General features: G+C 36.2%; 1 protein-coding gene across 5 annotated transcripts in view; it reads left to right on the forward strand.

Moving 5' to 3' along the window:
• The window catches only part of ZNF385B (zinc finger protein 385B), a 400092-nt gene that overhangs the window by 92568 nt on the left and 286946 nt on the right, over positions 1-20578 (forward strand). Inside the window, exon 4 of one of the 5 annotated variants that reach the window (XM_053907268.1) lies at positions 19228-19365. The exons of 3 other annotated variants lie outside the window; for them this stretch is intronic. In XM_053907268.1, coding sequence (XP_053763243.1) covers positions 19228-19365 — 138 coding nt within the window. Of the gene's footprint in view, positions 1-19204; positions 19366-20578 lie in introns of those variants that run through there. One more of the 5 variants, XM_019460981.2, reaches the window with a different exon arrangement.

Raw genomic sequence — 20578 nt, forward strand, 5'->3', positions numbered from 1 at the left:
AATCAGTCCTTCTCTCAGAGTTTCCGGAAAGAATCAACCCTGCCACACCTTAAACCTGGACTGCCTGAACTGTGAGATGATGTATCTCTATTGTTAGGCCACTCAGTTTGTGGTGCTTTTGTTACAGCAGCCCTAACAGACTGGTACACGGAGGAAAGTGGTAGCTCATCTTCCCCACAAAGGAGAAGGGATGTTATAGTAGAGGTAGCCTTCCCAAGATCTGTCTGTTTCAGAGGTAACTTTGCCTCCTGTCAGTCAGTCTCATTATAGTGTAGGGGTTGGCAGGGGTGAGCATGGGGTCCACAGTATGGTGGTTGAGACTTAAGCCATTTCTCTGGGTAAGAAGTGACTAACCCCTAACCACGGGCAGTTCTTTCACTAAACTTAGAATTCAAACCATTAAATCTCAGCTTCTGGAAGAATAGGAAGACTCTTAGAGTGCAGCTAAAACCATTTGTGTGTGTGTGTGTGTGTGTGTGTGTGTGTGTGTGTGTGAATGTACCGATGTAGTTTTTTTTCCTGAGCGAGGAAATCATTATGAGTAGTAGCAAGATCCCTTTCCCAACACTGTCGTTGGTCAAATATTTTAAGAACACTCTGGCTACATAAGGGAGAAACAGGTAATGTGAAGAGAGCTTAGATAACTTAGTCTGCATGGGAAGGATCCTTACTCCTTTCCCCATCTAGTCCCAAGGAGTGGGTGGAAATAACAGAAACCACAGATTAGTCTTGGATCCAGACAAAGTAGTCTGTGCCTCAGAGGGTCCAGAGAGACAGTAAGACAATGGTATTTCTGGCCCCTAGCAAGGGGCAAATAGAACTGAAGCATTCTTCTGATTTCCTATGGGCTTAGTGAGCACACAGGCTCCTGAGTGAACCTGGGAACTACAGAGGGGCATCTGAGAAGAGCGGGGATGCAGTTTTTCCTGCAGCCTGGATTAGACCCAGGAAGAGACAATGTTTAAATCTGAGGACAGGAAAAAATTATGTCCCAGGTCAAAGGCAGTCAGGCAGGAAGAATTCCTTCTTACTCAGGGAGGATCAGCCTTTTGTTCTATTCAGGCCTGCAACTGACTGGATGAGGCCTGCCCACATTAGGGAGAACAATCTGCTTTACTCAGTTTATATATTTAAATGTGAGACCAATCCAAAATTCACAGAAGCACCCAAAATAACATTTGATATATTATCAATTTGATATATTTGATATATTTGATATATCAAATTTGATAAATTTGATATATCAAAATATATTTGATATATTTGATATATTATCAATTTGATATAATATCTGGACACCACATAGCCCAGTCAGGGTTTGACACATAAAATTAATCCTCACACTGTCATTTTCCTAAGTTGTATAAATCATATTTGATGATTAAAACAAAAATTATAACTCATCTGATACTCAAGACAATGATACTTAAAAGTAGGGAAATGTAAGGGACCCAAATGTAAGTAAGATATCTATATTTCATTTGAAGTATTTAAATGGTAATGCCAAGAGATTGTGATAAGTATGTATATTGTAATATCTACAACAACTATTCTGAAAGCTTTACAAAGATACACAATCAAAAAGAATATAAGTAAATCAAGATGGAGTACTACAAAAACTTCCAAGTAACTCCCAGAACAATAAAAGATAAATATAGAAATGAGAACCAGAGGAAACAAATAATAAATGGGACACTGAGTAACGTATTAACAATTACCTTACATGTCAATGGTCCAAATATAATAAGCAAAAGATAGAGATTTTCAGAGAAGATTGAAAAAAATTACCCAGTTATATGCTGCCAACAAGAAACTCACTGTACAATGATATAGGTAGGTGGAAAGTAAAAATATGGAAAAGAATATGTCATGCAAACAGTAATAAAAATTAAAAAGGTGTGAGTATCTATTAATTTATGGTAAGATAGACTTCAGAACAAGGAATGTTATTAGAGACAAAGAGAGACATTGCATTATGATAAAAGGTTCAGTCCACCAGGAAGACATGATTCTAAATGTTCATGTACCAGTTATGGCTGAAGACTACAGCAATTCTCTCTCTATAATAGAATTACTAGCCCAAAAAATCATCAAGGATATAGAAAATCTGAACAATATCATAAGGCATCAGGATTTAACTAATTTATTTAGAACTCCACCCCTCAACAGTAGAACATGTATTTTTTTCAAGTGCCCATGGAACATTCACTGTGATACCATATTCTAGGCCATAAGACAAACCTTAACACATTTAAAGGAATTATAGTCATACACAGTATGATTACAGTATGTCTCTGACCATAATGAAATTAAACTAGAAATTGATAATAGAAAACCAACAGGAAAATAGCATATCTCTTAATCCATGAATCAAAGAATAAAACTCAAAGGAAATAAAAAATACATAGAGTAGATGAAAATGGAAAAATGACATATCAAATTATGTGGGAAGTAACTAAAACAGTGCTGAGAAGAAAATTTATAGCATTAAATGCTTATATTTGAAATGAGAAAAGGTCTCCAATAAATAAGTCTCTGCATTAAGAAGCTAGAAGAGAAAAAGTAAACCTAAAACAAGCAGAAGGAAGAAAATAATAGTGCAGAGATATCTGAAGTTGAAAACAGAAAAACAATAGAGAAAAATCAATGAAACAAAAAGCTGTTTCTTTGGGGAAAAAAAAATCAATGAAATTTATAAGCTCCTAGCAATACTGACAAAGATGAAAAAGAAAGAAGACACAAACGATATAGGTGATATTACGATAGAACTTGCATCAATTAAAAAAGTAATAAGAAAATACTACAAACTACGTTCAGAAATTTGGTAACTTAGAAGAATGCGTTATAAAGCTCCCCCAAAAGAACTTTCTAGATCCACAGGATTTTACTAGAGAATTGTGCCATGCATTTAAAGAGCACCAGTTTTGGGGCACCTGGATGGCTCAGTCAGTTAAGCCTGATTTTGGGTCAGGACATGATCTCATGGTTCATGAATTTGAGCCCCACATTAGGCACTGCTGACAGTGTGGAACCTGCTTGGAATTCTCTCTCCACCCCCCCTTTCTGCTCATGCTCTCTCTTTCAAAATAAATAAAACTACAAAAAAAAAGGTTTAAAGAACACCAATTTTATAATTTCTTCCAGGAAATAGAAGAGGAGGAAAGACTCTCCAACTAACTTTATGAGGTTATTATTACCCTGATACCAAAATCAGACAAAGACAATATATTAAAAAAAAAAAAGCTACAGACTAATCTCTCATGAACTTAGACTCAAATTCTCAATAAAATATAAACAAACCAAACCCAGTAATGTATAAAAAGAATTTTACACCATGACCAAGTTAGATTTAGTCCAGATTTGTAAGACTGGTTCAACAATTTGAGAATCAGTAGTATAAAACATCATATCGACAGCTAAAGAAGAAAAATCATATGATCATATCAATTGACGAAGTAAAAGAATTTGAGAAAACTCAACACTCATTTAAGATAAAAACTCTCAGCAAGTTAGGAATAGAGAGAAATTACCTCAGTTTAATAAAGAGCACTACAAAAAGCCAATAGCTAGCATCATACTTAATTGTGAAAGACTGAATGCTTTACCCTAACTAAGATCAAGAGCAAGATAAGGGTGAACAACCTAGAAGAACTGGATAAATCCCTAGAAACTTACAACCTTCCAAAATCAAATCCGGAAGAAATAAAATATTTGAACAGGCAAATTACTGGCAGTGAAATTGAATCAGTAATCAAAAAGCTCCCAACAAGCAAAGGTCCAGGACCAGCTGGCTTCACAGGTGAATTCTACCAAACATTTAAAGAACAGTTAATATTTAATCTTCTCCAACTATTACAAAACATTGAAGAGGAAGGAAAACTTTCAAATTCGTCCTATGAGACATGCATTATCCTGATACCAAAACCAGATAAACACACTACAAAAAAAAGAGAGCTACGGCCAATATCTCTGATGAGCATAGATGCAAAAATCCTCAACAAAATGTTAGCAAAATGAATCCAACAATATATATTTAAAAAAATCATTCACCATGACCAAGTGGGATTTATTCCTGGGTTGCAAGACTGGTTCAATATTTGCAAATGTAATCAATATGATACATCACATCAAAAAGAGAAAATATTAAAAAATTATGATCATTTCAGTAAATGCAGAAAAAGCATTTGACAATGTACAACATCCATTCATAATAAAAACCTTCAATAAAATAGGGTTAGAGAGAACATACCTCAACACAATAAAGTCCATATATGAAAAACCCTCAGCTGATATCATACTCAATTGGGAAAAACTGAGAGCTTTCTTCCTAAGATCAGGAACAAGACAAGGATTTGCACTCTTACTACTTTTATTCAACATAGTACTGGAAATCTTAGCCACAGCAAACAAAAGAAAGGAATAAAAGGCATTCAAATAGGTAAGGAAGAAGTAAAACTTTCACTATTTGCACATAAGATGAGAAAACCCTAAAGACTTTACTCAGTTTATATATTTAAATGTATAAACACTACTAGAGCTGATAGAACTGGTAAATGAATTCAGGAAGGTCACAGAATACAAAAATCAATGTACAGAAATCCCTTGCACTTCTATGCACTAATAATGAAACAATAGAAAGATTAAGAAACACTCCCATTTACTATTACACAAAAATAATAAAATACCTATAAATAAACTTAACCAAGAAGGTAAAAGTCTTATAGTCTGAAAACTGTATAATACTGATGAAAGAAATTCAAGATGACAGAAACAAATGGAAAGATATTCCATGCTCATGAATAGGAAGAACAAATATTGAAATGTCCATATTGCCCAAAGCAATGTATATATTTAATGCAATCCCTATCAAAATACAAAGAGCATTTTTCACATAACTAGAACAAATAATAGTAAAATCTGTATGGAACCACAAAATACCCTGAATAACCAAAACAATTTTGAGGAAGAAAAACTAAACTGGAGGCATCACAGTTCCAGATTTCAAATTACATTACAAAGCTGTAGTAATCAAAACAGCATGGTACTGGCACAAAAATAGACACATGGATCAATGGAACAAGATAGAAAGCTCAGAGACAAACCCATGATTATATGTTGAATTAGTCTCCAACAGAAGAAGCAAGGATATACAATGGGAAAAAGAAAATGAGTATCTTTAACAAATGGTGTTGGGAAAATTGAACAACATGCAAAAGAATGAAACTGGACCACTTTCTTACATCACACACAAAAATAAACTCAACATCAATTAAAGATGTAAATGGGAGACCTGAAACCATAAAAATACTAGAAGAGATTATAGGCAGTAATGTCTCTGACATCATCCATAGCAACATTTTTCTAGATATGTCTCCTAAGGCAAGGGAAATAAAAGCAAAAATAAATTATTGGGATTTCATCAAAATAAAAAGCTTCTGCACAGTGGAGAAAACGATCAACAAAACTGAAAGACAACCTACTGAATGGGAGAAGATGTTTGCAAATGACATATCTGATAAAGGGTTAGAATCCAAAACATATAAAGAACTTATACAACTCAACACCCAAAAAAACAACCCAATTAAAAACTGGGCAGAAGACATGAACAGAAATTTCTCCAGAAAAAAACCTACAGATGGCCAACAGACACATGGAAAGATGCTCAACATCACTCATTATCATGGAAATGCAAATCAAAACTACAACGAGATATCACTACACACCTGTCAGAATGGCTAAAATAAAAAATACAAGAAACTACAAGTGTTTGCATGGATATGGAGAAAAAGGATCCCTTTTAACTATTGCGAGGAAGGCAAACTGATGCAGCCACTGTGGAAAACAGTATGGAGATTCTTCAAAAAGTTAAAAGTATAACTACCTTATGATCCAGTAATCATTCTATTAGGTATTTACCCAAACAATACAAAAACACTAATTTGAAAGGATATATGCACCCCCATGTTTATTGCAACATTATTTATAATAGCCAAATTATGGAAACAGCCCCAGTGTCCATTGATAGATGAATGACTAAAGAAGATGTGGTACCATGGAATATTATTCAGCCAAAAAAGAATGAAATCTTGCCATTTGTAATAGCATGGATGGAGTTAGAGAGTATAATGCTAAGTAAAATGAGTCAGAGAATTACAAGTACAATGATTTCACGCAAATGTGGAATTTAAGAAACAAAATGAAGAAAAAAAGAGACAAACCAAGAAACAGATGAACAAACTGATGGTTACAGAGGGGAGGTGGGTAAAGGGATAGGTGAAATAGGTGTTGGGGATTAAAGAGCACACTTACCATGATGAGCACTGAGCAATGTATAGAATTGTTGAATTAGTATATTTTACGCCTGAAATTAATATAGCACTGTATGTTAATTATACTGGAATTAAATTTTTGAAACTGACAAAATTAAAAAAGAGCAAGATAAGGGTGTCCATTCTCATCTCATTCAACACAGTACTGGAAATTCTAATCACCATAATAAGGCAAGCATAAATAAATAAAAGGTGTACATATTGGAAAGGAAGACATAAGACTGTCTCACTTCAGATGACATTATGGTCTATATATATCAATCCTAAAGAGTCTATGAAAGAATTCCTAAAACTATTAAGTGAGTTTAGCAGGATTTCAGAATAGAGAATCAACATGCAAAAATCAATTTCATCTTTATATACTAAAAATAAACATATGGAAACTGAAATTTAAACACAATATCATAATCACATCTAGTAAGACAAAATACTTAGATTTACAGTTTAAAGATATAAAGGATCTATATGCTGAAAATTACAAAATGTTGAGAAAAGATGTGAAGACCTAAGTAAATGGAGAAACATACCATATTCATGGATTGGAAAACTCAGCATAGTTAAGATATCAGCTCCCTAAATTAACCCATACATTTTATGCAATTCCTATCGAAACCCCCAGCAAGGTTTTTTGTAAACATAGACAAGCTTATTCTAAAATTATATGGAAGAAGTCAGGTTCTAGAATAGCTAAATCTTGACAAAGAATAATAGAGCAGGAAAAATCTATACCCAATATCAAGGCTTACTATATGGCTAAAGTAATCAAGGCAGTGTTATTTTAAAAGAGGTATAGGTATAGATCAACAGAAAGAGCAACAGAACCCAGAAATGGATCTATACACTTATGCTCAATTGATTTTTGACAGAGGTGCAAGAGCATTAGAATGGAGGAAAAGATAGCTTTTTCAACAAATGTTGCTAGAGCAATTGGATATCCATAGATGAAAAAAAAAAAAAAAGAAAGAAATTTCACCTAAATTTATGCCATATACAAAAATTAAACCACAGTGTATCACAGATTTGCATATAAAACATAAAAATATAAAAATTCTAAAGGAAAAAATAGAAGAAAATATCTGGGACCTAAGGCTAGGCAAAAAGTTATGACTTAGCACCAAGAACATAATCCGTAAGAGAAATATGGATCAACTGGACTTCATACAAAATTAAAAACTTGTGCTTTGTTAACTATCATGTGAAGAGGATGAAAATATAAGCTACAGATGGTAAAGAATATTTGTAAGCCGTATATTCAACATAGGACTAGTATCTAGAATATATAAAAAGTTCTCAAAATTCAACAGTAAAAAAAAATCAATTATGAAATAGGCAAAAGATCAGAACAGAAATTTCACTGAAGAGCATATACAGATGAAAAGATGTTCAACCTCATTAGTCATTGGGGAAATGCAATGTGATATCACAATAAGATTTTAATATGTATCTATGAGAATGGCTAAAGCAAGAAATAGTGACAACACCAATGTTGGCAAGGATGAGGAGAAAATGGATCACTCACACATTGCTAATGGGAATGTAAAATGATATAGCCACTCTAGAAAATAGTTGGGAAGTTTCTTATAAAACGAAACATATATTTACCATTCAACCCAGCAATTGTACTCCTGGGAATTTATTCCAGGGAACTGAAATATATTCCCACAACAACCTGTATATGAATGTTTAGAGTAGCATTATTTGTAATAGTCATAAACTATAAACAATTCTATTAGTTTCCTGAGGCTTCTGTAACAAATGACCACAAATTTGGTCTAAGACAATAGAATATATTCTTTCAAAATTCTGGGGTCTAAAAGTCTGAATTTGGCAGCGCTGCATTAACCTTCAGGGGCACTACAGAGAATCAATTGCCTATATCCTCCACCCTCTAGTGACTGCCTGGGCAATCCTGGGCTTGAGGCTACACCGCTCCAATCTCTGCCTCTGTTTTCACATCATTTTCTCCTCTGTGTATCTGTGTCCTCTCCTCTTTGGTCTATTTACAATCTCCATCTACTTCTCTCTCATAAGGACACTTACAGTTGGATTTAGGAACCACTGAAGAATTCATGATTTTCTCATTTCAAAATCCTTAACTTACATCTGCAAAGCTCCTTTTTTTTCAGATAAGGTAATGTTCGCAGGTTTCCAGGATTGGTGTGGATATCTTTTGAGGGTGAAATGTTAAACTGTAGTACACCCATACTTGGAATACTACTCTATAATAAAAAGGAATGAACTACTGATGTACACAACAACTTGGAAGAAACTCTAGGGAATTATGCAGTGTGAAAAAAGTCAATCCCATAAGGTTACATACTGTATGATTCCATTGTGAAACATTTTTGAAATGACCAAGTTTTAGGAATGGAGAACATATTAGTGGGGTTAGGGATGGGGACAGATTTCAGGAGGTAAGTGGGTGTGATTATGAAAGAGGGATTATGAGGGATCCTGTGGTGGTGGGGATGTGAACCTACACAGGTGATAAACATACTCACAAAGGAATACAAGTAAAACTGGGGAAATCTGAGTAAGATTGGTAGATGGTATCCTTGTCAAGACTGTGATACTTTTCTGTAGGTTTATAAAATGTTACCATCAGTGGAAGGTGGAATGAGTTCAAGGGAACCCCTTATATTATTTCATACAACTGCATGTGAATCTTTAATCATCTCGATAAAATTTCAGTTAAAAACTCATAATAAAGGTGACTACTAAATTACCCAGTCTTCTAGTAGCATTATTAGAGATGATAATGAACACAAATTTGGGGGTTTTGCTTTTTAAATATTTTCAGGTTGTCCACAGAGATTAATAAAACACAATGTCCTTTTCATAAGTGTCCAGATAGGTATCTAAATAAATGAATGACAATATGATATGCTAAGAATGATTATAGATCTATTTAAGATGCATTGGCACAAAGAAAGGAATGGTTAACTTTCCAGAGGTCAGGGACAGCTTCCCAGAAGAGGTGGTATTTGTGGTGAATATTCAAAGATGAGTTTCAGGTTATTCAAGGAAAAACAACATTCCAAATAGAAATGATGGCAATGTAAATGCACATAGGAACAAGCTAGAAATAGTTTATTATTGGAATGAAGTGTGATTAGATGAAAAGGAGGGAAGATTCCCTCAGGCCTGTGGAAAGTAGGTAGAACAGTCGAGTCTTCTTTGTCCCATGGGAGCATAGGAAAAACACAGCTGCCCAAACTCATAAAAAATTCAGGGGCAACTGCTGGAATTCAGGGTTCTGCTTAGTTCTTCTATACCACTCTGGTTTACAACAACCAGGAGCGCCCCCCCCCCCCCCCCACATGTAGTCCAGTTACCTCAGCTTGGTGTTGTTTTGTTTCCCTAGGATACCACATGACTGTGCAGAGATTATTTTCCACAATCCATGTACAATTTCCTAAGTCCAGATAAAACTGACCACATTTCTCCTCTATGTAGATGGCTAGTGATGCTCACCTTGCCCTCTGCTGTCAAAGGCTGGGATCTATTCTTTATCATCAGTGCCTATAGCTGTGATATTTCCCCACCATTCCTATGCCATTTACCATTCTAATTCTCTGAGGGGGATTTGAACTTTAAAAATTGAAAGCAATGGATGTATGAATAACTGATTATCTAATTCAGTGGTTCTCAAATTTTAGCATGCATCAGAATCACCTGAAAGGTGTGTTAGAATGCAGATTGCTGGGCTCCATCCCTAAAGTCTCTGATTCAGTAGGCCTGAGTAGAACCTGAGAACTTGCATTTCTAACAAATTCTCAGCAGAAGCTCCTGGTATGAAATCACACTTTGAGAATACCATCTAACCCATTGAGGAGGATTTATACCCAGACAAGGAGCTTCTAAACTTAGATAAAAATATAATTGGAAATTAGGAAAGAGAAGGATGGCCTTATGTTCCTTGTCTTCTCCTGGGACACCCACTGACCCATGGAAATAGACAGTGTCTTGAAAATAGAGTGACTCGTCCCCACAACCCTTTCAACCAAACCTTACCTCTAACCGGGAGCCTTATAAGCAACTCTGTACGTTCTACAGTATCATAAACACAGTGAAGGTAGACCCAAAGGCTGTGGTTAAGTGGGTGAATGAGGCTTTACCTTGTGCCACATATTGTGCTAAGGAGATTACCTTATTTAAATTCTCAAAACAGATTTGTGAGGAACGTATTATTATTACATATAATGCAAATAAGGAAGGAAGAGGTTAGGTAGTAACCAGAAGAAGCAAGGCCAGGATTTGGAACAAGCTGGCCTAATTCTGTGGCCTGATTCCTTACCACGATGTTATTGCCTTCCATCTATGAATATGTTATGTTGGGCAGAACTTGTATAGGTTACTGCTCAGACAGTGTACCTGATGTGAAGTTGAATCAGAAAAGAGAAGCCGTAAGTTCTCTCTCTGAATGTACCAGCATTGCTGCCCAGTAGCTTTCCCCACATATCAGTTAGGGATACGTGATATTCTGATACCCACCCTATCCAATCAGATGTATGTAAATCACCAGACAGAGTAGTAAATGTTAACTTCACATTTTATTCTCCTTGTGTTTTCAAGGAACATTTATGCCTGTCATGGAGAATCAAATTGCTCCCAAGGATTATGGTGGGGAGAATTGATTGTATTCTGAGGTTTTTTGAACCCGTATTTCCTCAGAATGGGAAGGGATTCTTTCTTAGGGTGTGACCTCTGATCCTGCAGTTGGCACTTATTTGGCACAAATAATATTTAAAACTATGAAAGGTCAGGCCCAGATTATGAAGGTTGTGCCAAACTATCTTAGGAGAGACACATTTGTATATGATTTGAGGTGCACTGGAGATAGGAATTATCATGGAAAGACTAAAATAATGTTAGTTTTCACAACCCAACACGATAAGTATGACTCTCCTCATGTTATAGATAAGAAACTTAGAAAGATATGGAGGCCTTTCCAAAGGCCACACAAGGATTCAAAGTCTAAGATCTTTTTAGCACTCTGTATTACCTCTCATAACTTTTTGCAACAAATCCTTCATGAAGTAAAAATGAAAAGAATTCATGATTACTTTCTTGTTATCTAATGTTTGGTTTTCCTGGTTGCTACTAACTGAACTGCCCATTTTCTTTCTCACCTTCAATTAATTCCAAACAAATTTCATTTTTTTAATGTTTATTTATTTTTGAGACAGAGAGAGACAGAACATGAAGGGGGAGGGTCAGAGAGAGAGGGAGACACAGAATCTAAAACAGGCTTCAGGCTCTGAGCTGTCAGCACAGAGCCCAACGCGGGGCTCGAACTCATGGACCACAAGATCATGACCTGAGCCAAAGTCGGACACCTAACCAACTGAGCCACCCAGGCGCCCCCGAAACAAATTTCTAATCTCATTGAAGGTTAAGTTTTTAAGACTAAACAAGAGTTAGTCAAGCAAAGAGAGTAGAGAAACATTGATTCAAAGGCAGTAAAGGGAATGTTGAAAATCTTAAACCGAGAAACAGTTTGGCATATCCAAAAAGCTGAGATGTGGCTGAAACTGAGTGAGAAAATCAGAAGGAGACACAAGAGAATGTGGCATAATAGAAGTCTTTAGATATTTTTTTTAAACAATGCTTTATTTTAATCATGATTCTCTGGGGTCAAAGATTAGAACTGGTGGTCCTTGCCCTGGACTCACCAGAGGTCACTCATGCAGCTGCAGTCAACTGGGTTGGATGGTCTATGATCACCTCACACACACGTGTGGTGCTGGCTGTATACTAGAGCTTTCTTGCCAGGAGACTCTCCTTTTCCAGTTACTTAGACTAGGCTTTGTTACTCTGAGTCACAGAACAGTACTGCAAAAACAGCAAGAGTAGAAGGTGCAACCACTGTGTTCTTTTGGTCAGAGCTAGTCACAAGACCAGTCCAGACTCAAATGGTGGAAAAATAGATTCTGCCTCTTAAAGTGAGAAGTGGCATCTTTGATTTGGCTTTAGAAATTCTGTACTGAGTTTGAGTAGATTTTTTAAAAACAGTTTTTAATGTTTATTTATTTTTGAGACAGGGAGAGGCAGAGCATGAGTAGGGGAGGGGCAGAGAGAGGGAGACACAGAATCTAAAGTAGGCTCCAGACTCTGAGCTGTCAGCACAGAGCCCAATGCAGGGCTCGAACCCACAAGCCGTGAGATCATGACCTGAGTAGAAGTTGGGTGCCCAACCAACTGAGCCATCAAGGTGCCCCAAGTTTGAGTATATTTTAACTTGAGGACACTTTGGGAGCAGGTAGAGGAAAGGTAAGAATGATATAACCAGGTGATTTTGCAGCAGGAAGTAGAAGTAATTATTTGGAGGTGGAAATGGAGAGCAAGATCAGAAAATGGGTTGTGGGTTGGAGTGTTGTATAACGTATCCTCTTCTTTGCTGCCATATTCTCTGCTTCTCTCTTTGGTGCCTCCAGGATCCTCGGTGATCCTCAGCTGTTTTTCCCCCTCCCTTCTAATCTCTTATTTGCATTCCTATTTTACATATAAGAATCAGCTTCTAGGGTCAAGACATTGTGATAGGTATTATAACTTAAAATATGTGGGTGGATTTTTAAATTCCTAGGCCAAATTTCTTACACTGCCTCTCCTATATATTTAAAATGAAAATTTATCCTCAAAAAGTGTTTTTCTCAGACAATTTTGAACTTTAGAAAGTAAACTTGAAATAGTAACACTGTAGAATCACCACAAGATGGTGCCACAAGTATATCGAAAGTAAGATATTTTCCTCATTCCTAACCCCACAATATTTTGCTGGAACTCATTAATGAATATGGAAAGCAAAGAAATACAAAGGGGTGAGCATTTATGCGAACATGCATGTGTGGGCAGGAGCATGCTCGTTTGACAGACTTTTTGAGCATCTTCTATGCATTAGGCAAAATCTGTAGGGGAGATATCTCAGGGGTCTGTGTGCCTGCACATGTGTGAACACGCACGCTCCAGACACCTGACAGAGGGTGGGAGGGAGAGAGAAAAGGTCACGTTCAGAGGAGATTTTTCTTCACTTTTCAGTAATAAAAATTAATGCTTAAATATCATATATTGTTCCCTGTCTGGAAAAAAAAGTTGTAGTTCATTTTAAGAGATATTAGATATGAACATTAATGTTTGATGATGCAAACCTAGGTTTATGTGGTAGATGCAGAGATAGAGTTGGAATTCATCAATATGATAATGTCCTACTTTTGCAGTAGAAACATGGTTTAAGATGCTTGCTTTTTCATTTTTGATAAGTCAGTTTGGCATTTATCATTTAACTGAGAAATCTTTTGCAAAATATAGGTACTATGATGAAAGTATAACATATCATTGAGGGAGTATCAGTGAGTTCCTGTGAGTAAGTGCACTAGGTAAGAAACGCATTTCACTAAGGAAGCAGATGGGTTAAATTATTTATAATGCACTTATTTCCCTAGACCTCTTAATTGTAAGTCCATAAAAATCTTTTCATGGAACAATTATTATACAACCCAGTCAGTAGATAGAGTCCATATGACTTCCTATAATTTTCCATAGGAAAACCAGATTTAGAAGGGAAAGGATCTTGGTTGAGGTATACCAAATTGGATTCTTAAGAAGAGGACATTTGCTGTCTTTAGCATATATTCCTATTGATAGGGCCCAGGAATTTTCTCTTACTTAGAATAATTTAGACCCAGTGATGATACAGTAGAAGCAATATTAATATACTTTTTTGACTCTTTGTCTTGGCCAGAATTGATCATTATAAGTTTTCAAGTATTTTACAAAATCCTAGCTTAAGTCTATTCTTCAAAACAGGAATAGAGTTAGTGCCACACATGGGTACTCTCCAGGTAAATTCAACTGAGATTTGGGCTTATTGAGGGTCCTTATAATGAGAGTAGAGCAATTCAGAAATAGGATGATGTCTCAAGTTATAACTCCAGTCTCCCAAATACTTTGAGACAGAACCCCAGCCATTTTGGATGGTGTCAGAATTCTAGAACATTTTAAGGTAGACCTCAAAAAGTCATTATAGAACAATTCTATATTCTGTGCACGTGGTTAAAAACTATAAACAAGGGGCCCATCATATAAATATAGAACTCTACGGAATTGACATATATAAGAGTTTGAAAGGGACTTTTTTAAATAAAGAATTAAAAGGAGTGGCTGGCCCTTTTAGTGAGGACAGATGATCTTTTGCTTTAAGAATTCTTTGGACTATGAACTTTTAAGAGTTATTTTATATCAAGTCTTGGCATTTAGATTTTAAAAACCAAATACCAACACTTTTCAGTGTGGAATTGAATCTTAGACAATGATGGCAAGTGTTTGGGTGGCTGAGTGATGAGAATTATCAAAGGCCAACTTAAAATCTGTTACCTGGTTGTGTGTGTGTGTGTGTATGTGTGTGTGTGTGTGTGTGTGTGTGTGTGTGTGTGTGTGTGTGTGTTACCTATTTTGAACTAATCTGTGGAGAAAGGCTTTTGATAGCTGGCTTAGCAGGAATTTAAAATTAGTAAGTTCAGTTTCACATGGTGAGTTGAATGTGTTGTCATCCTGACTGACCAGATTTCTTCACATGGATGTTCTGCTTTCATGCCCTTGACAACATCATAGCCAAGGAGGCTCTTGGACATTGTTTGAAATTAGACATGCCTGTGGAATGTGATAACTGACCATGGGGTTGGTGTTCATCTTTGCACTTATGTTTTTTCTGGAGCTGGTTCTTCGGCCCACTGTGAACAAGTTTGCTCTTCTCCTGTTTACCTGATGAGTTTGGAGGAGCTGGTGGGCTGGTTATTGTGGGGTTTTGTTTTGTTTTGTTTTGTTTTATGGCCTGAGTGCAGTGGCATTCATATCATGTTGACCCACTTCATTTCAAGAGTTTGCCCTCTAGTGAGCCTGTCTTGCAATCCAGAGACTCTTGACCTGTAGACACCAGATGTTTATTTGTTCTTATGTGGACATGATGTAAAAGGTGTAAGGAGATACTGATTTTGATCCTGGGGAGTTACCCACTCTGGATAGTTACTTACTTTTAGAAGCTGCAATAACTCCAGCAAACCCCCAGGGTACTATTTTGGTTACTAAAGAAAGAATTCACTAAATTATGTTGTACTGTCAAAATGAATAAATGGTTTCCTTCTTCACATGGAAAATGACTTTGAATATGGTCATATTCTAGATACTAAGATTAGAGCCACACATTCTGTTGTACTTTGTACAGTAAATAGGAAGACCAGTGTTCTCATAAACACCTCTGGGACTCCTTTCCACTGCAAGTCTGGGCCCCAAAAGCCACCCAAGAAATGCTCTTCTTTTTAGATGGTATATGTATAGTCTTTTTTAAAAATAAAAATTGTATATATTTAAGGTGTACCACATGATTTGATACACATCTACATAGTGAAATGATTGCTGTAGTCAAGCTCATTAATATATCCATCTCCAAATATAATCACTTTGTGTGTGTGTGTGTGTGTGTGTGTGTGTGTGTGTGTGTGTTGAGAACAACTGAAATCTACTCTCTTAGCAAAATTCCAGTACTCAATATAGTATTGGTAATTCTAGTCAGCATACTATACCTCAGCTCTCTAGACTTATTCATCCTATATAAGTGTAACTTGGTACTGTTTGACCACCATCTCTTAGAAGATGATGAATATTCTACAGGCCCAAAGTCTCAAGTCCAGGGTCAATGCTATCTTAAAGTTCTTTAATGTACATAATTTAAAAAATGATTTATTTGAGAAATATACTGATAGGACAACTCCAAGTAAATACAACATAATATTCATGTTTTGGGGGAGAGGAATATTCTTTTTAAAAATGGGTTTTAAAGTCAAACAGTTTGAATATTGAAAGTAAAGAATATTACTACATTTTTTTCTATAAGTTATTTTGAAGAACTCTTACACCAAATAGTATATAGCATATAACAATAAAATAGAGACCTCTACTTCATGAAGTTTATTTTTTGTTTGTGACATTTTCATATGTGATGTTGAACATTATGGGTGTTTTGTTTCAGGGTACACTGACAAGAGAGTGAGATGTTTCATGCCTCATTCTGAAAATATATTCTTCTTTTTAAAATTTTCTTTTGAAAATTATAAAGTACATTGCTAAAACAAATATTTTTGGCAAGTGCCTTTCAGATTACTGGGTATAAAGTAGTTAATCAGTGAACATTTGATATAATTATGGTTTTTTTTTTCTTGATGCAGTGGTTCTGAATGGCTGCTTCTTACTTTCTGCTCCCATGCCCTACTTTTGTCATCTTGCATTACAGCCCCATCTCTGCTCTACTTTGTGTCTCAGTCTTAATAGCACCTTCTCTTGTATTTTTTGCCTGTCCTATCAAGGCAATGCTAATCACCAAATCTCTTGCTCAAGCAAGAGAACACTTGTTTAGGTACCATTTTCTGGTCCATAACCCTATAATAGTTTAGGTAAACATTTTACAGGTCCACAGTCTCTTAACCTGCAATTCTTGCAATCCAAGAAGCCCTGAAAATCAGAAGATTTTATAATTAATACTGATGGCAAAACCTGACCTGAACTGATATGAGGTTAATTATAGACTTTATTTATCCCATCTAGTATGAATATGCACATGTTTTGCTGCAGAAATGTTGTGTCTGACTATAGAGTGTCGCCCCAGACCCCACTGGAAGCATTATATAATTCATGCTCTATGCAGAGTATTATCTTTCTAAAATCTGAAAGCACTTGAATTCTGAAATGCATCTGGCACTAAGGTTTAAGATTAGGGATTGAGGACTATAATCAAATATTATGGCCTCATTTTTTTATGAAAATTTACCTTATTACTAGGGAGCTGCATGCATGATAATAATAAAAAGAACTTTAGGCACACAATCTCATGAACAATTTTCTAAGACTAGAAAAGTGCATGTGCACACACACACACACACACACACACATACACACACACACACAGAAAACCCTGAGCAATTGCTGAATCAGTGAATCATGAGGCACAAATGAATGGAATTCAGGAGTAACTGCAAAAGTAAGTGCAAAAGGAGGAGTGCATTTTCCTGTGATGTAGGGGTGTGTGTAAACACACGCACACAAACATGCTTGTATATATATGTATACATAAAAATGTGCTTGTATACATACACACACAAAAATGTACTTGTATATACACACAAACATACTCGTGTGTATGTCTACTCTGTGTATGTCTATAACTGTCTCCAAGGAAGGAGTTCTGACCAGTGGCCTGTAAACAGTAAAATATATATGTAGAAATATAAGGAGGACACCTATGGGGGTGCCATGTTTAAAGTTGCTCCAAAATGCTGTGATACGTAAATGTGCATTAGGAATAGTGCTTATTTTTACACAGACATTTTGGATCTAGTAGACAGTACTAAATGTGGTACCTAAGAGCTAGTAGTATTTCTAGAATTGACCACAGTCCTTCACAGAAGGTCCTCAGGTCAGCATTGCCTTTATTGGACCCTGATTTGTTCTGTCATTAGAGTCTCAGTGAGAGCCTAAAACCCATCTTTAAAAATCCGAATAGAACCTTGAATGTGTTCTTTGTCAATTCTACTTACGAGGAATTTCTTCCAGTTATCATTGTAATTTTTGGTAAATGTTTTATGTCCTTTTTGCTTTGCGCTTTGCACGTCTCAAAGCTCTATATTTTGTGATCTCAAATCACTATTGCTACTTTTTGGGGTATTCTACCTTGTACCTTTTTAAGAGTATGTCAGCTGGCTCTTGCATCTTCTATTTTAGTATTGAAAGAGAAAAGATGGTAAAAGGTAAAGGTGTAAATTTGGGGGTGGATGGGGTGGATTTTATTTATTTAAAGAAATTTTTTTTAAATGTTTATTCTTGAGAGACAGAGAGAGACAGAGCACGAGCAGGGGAGGGACAGAGAGGGAGGCACAGAATCTGAAGCAGGCTCCAGGCTCTGAGCTGTCAGCACAGAGCCCAGTGCGGGACTTGAACTCATGAATCAGGAGATCATGATCTGAGCTGAAGTCGGACGCTTAACTGACTGAGCCACCCAGGCGTCCCTGGGGTGGGGATTTTAATGAGCTATAGAGTTTTTAAAAAGTAATAAGCAGACAAAAAATATGGGGTTAAAAATACTCTTTTACTTTATTTTCTTGTTACACAGAGTACATTGAAATCTTTATTGTTTAAGAATTTGTCTTACAGTAAATTGGATAGTATTTTGCCCTGGTATTAGCATATTCCTGCCCACTTTTACTATCATTATTGTTTTAATTTAGAAACAAGCAATTAGGGGTTGAAGTATATTTAACTTGCTCTTTAGTGGACATCTATGTGAAATATATGGAAATATTTTTGTTATTGTTGTGATAGCCTCTATTGATTTTATTCTTCTCTAGAAAAGTCCCAGGAACCTACAGCTTTATTGATTTTTTGCAGCTTTTACTATAAGTCCTTATAATATATACTACTGATTTCTTCTCTGCATCCTGCTCATTGTTGAAAAGCCAGAGCTATTTTTAACATTTATACAATTTCAGTAGATGATTCTTCATTCCACAAGGTTTGGTGCTAAATCTGTGGAGCCTTTCATAATCATATCCTTTTTGTGGTTTGCTTGAATTTGAGCACAGTGGCTGATTTCATGCATTGATAATGAAGGCTTAGGTTGCCTGTTTCTCGGCATAAATCCACCTCAGACTTGTAGGTTGACAGTGCTTCTGGTTGCAGCACGCGTGGAGATATAGAATTGAAATTGCTCTGCTTTCTTTACAAATGACTCACAGTGTGCTTGTCCTTCCCTAAAATGTTGCCAGCGTGTAAAGGATTTTCAATGAGCAGTGCAATAAGCCAGCATCTGGGAAGGTTTGGAGCTGCGCTGATATAGCGTGGTACTGTCACACAGATAATCAGGGCTGGAGCCAAGTCTCGGTAGCATTGTACATCACACTGGTCACATACTGGAAGTTTTGTTTATCCAACTTGGTTGCTCTCAAAGCTGGTGAAAGCCCAGCCAGGATGTGGAGTGGACTTCCTAGCAGAGGTAAGCATTTTTATTCTAAAAACTTGGATCTGGTATCTGGTGTGTCAGTAACAGATTCTTATGCTGTGTTGAATCCTGTGGAGTTATCAGTTGTGTTTATCATGTCGTGCTGACAGATTTGAAGGGCGACACTGAGGAGCAAAATATATGATTCTTTAATTTCATTGGGAAGTAACTCCTTAAATGCACGGTGTGATAGCATTCTTTTCTTTCTGTGCTAGCTGTTTGCCGAGGACATCTTAACAGTAGGTGACTTCCTTTGCATTTTAAACATTCAGAACAAGTCAGTGATATTATGCAATTTTGCTGTCATTACTGAAAGTAGGTAATTAGCAGTGCTATGATGTGTTACACACACACACACATATATGACTATGAACTAAATGTACTTTGTAGAATCTTTGATGTGAAAAATATATAGGAGGAAGCAAGTGATGTTTACAAGATAACTAAGAAAGTAAATGAAGTGGATTACATACTGGAGTTGATACCTTGTTAAGCTTGACATTAATAATTAAAAGTTATGACCTGTCACACACTGGACAACCTCCAGTAATTGATTTTTAGAGACAGTATACTGAATGAAAGAAGGAGAAAATTAGTAACATTTCTTCCTAAAGCATGTTTTAATTAGATGTGACATTTTAAATGTAGCAGATTTTATGACTTAAATGTAAATAAAGTGCTGACACTCAGCTGGAAAGTTAAATTACTAGATCATCTGCCCAGGAAGGTCAGTTGTGGCATTGGAAGTATAAAGTATTTGCAAGCCAACTAGATAGAGGCAAGCTCGAAGTTAGCCTCCGAGTATATGCAGTCCTATTGCTTAGGCTCTTCGAACTCCAATTCCTTCATGATGAGAAGCTGTTCTAAAGAAGAAAGGACTGAGAGTTATGATGTGTTCACAAAGCAGTATGCTTATTAAGTGTCTGTTTAGTGTGTTAAGTCTGCAGAGAAATCTATTTTTGTTTGATTGGAAGCTAACATGGCACATGAGGTATGTATTTATATATGTGTGTATGTGTTTTTCCTGCTAAATTTATTTGAGGCAGCTTTCTATAGCTTTCAACTCTGAAGTTATAGATAAGGGTGTATTCGTTTGACAGAAGATTCGAGAACCCCGTTTACTGCCAGTACATGTAAAGCTTGGCTAAGCAGACGCATCAGGAGCAAACCATTTGTGTTCGCCAATCTGTCTCAGCAAGTCCCAGGG

This window comes from Panthera pardus, unplaced genomic scaffold (genome assembly GCF_024362965.1).
Source record: "Panthera pardus isolate Hobbes unplaced genomic scaffold, ASM2436296v1 HiC_scaffold_10, whole genome shotgun sequence".
Lineage (NCBI taxonomy): Eukaryota > Metazoa > Chordata > Mammalia > Carnivora > Felidae > Panthera > Panthera pardus.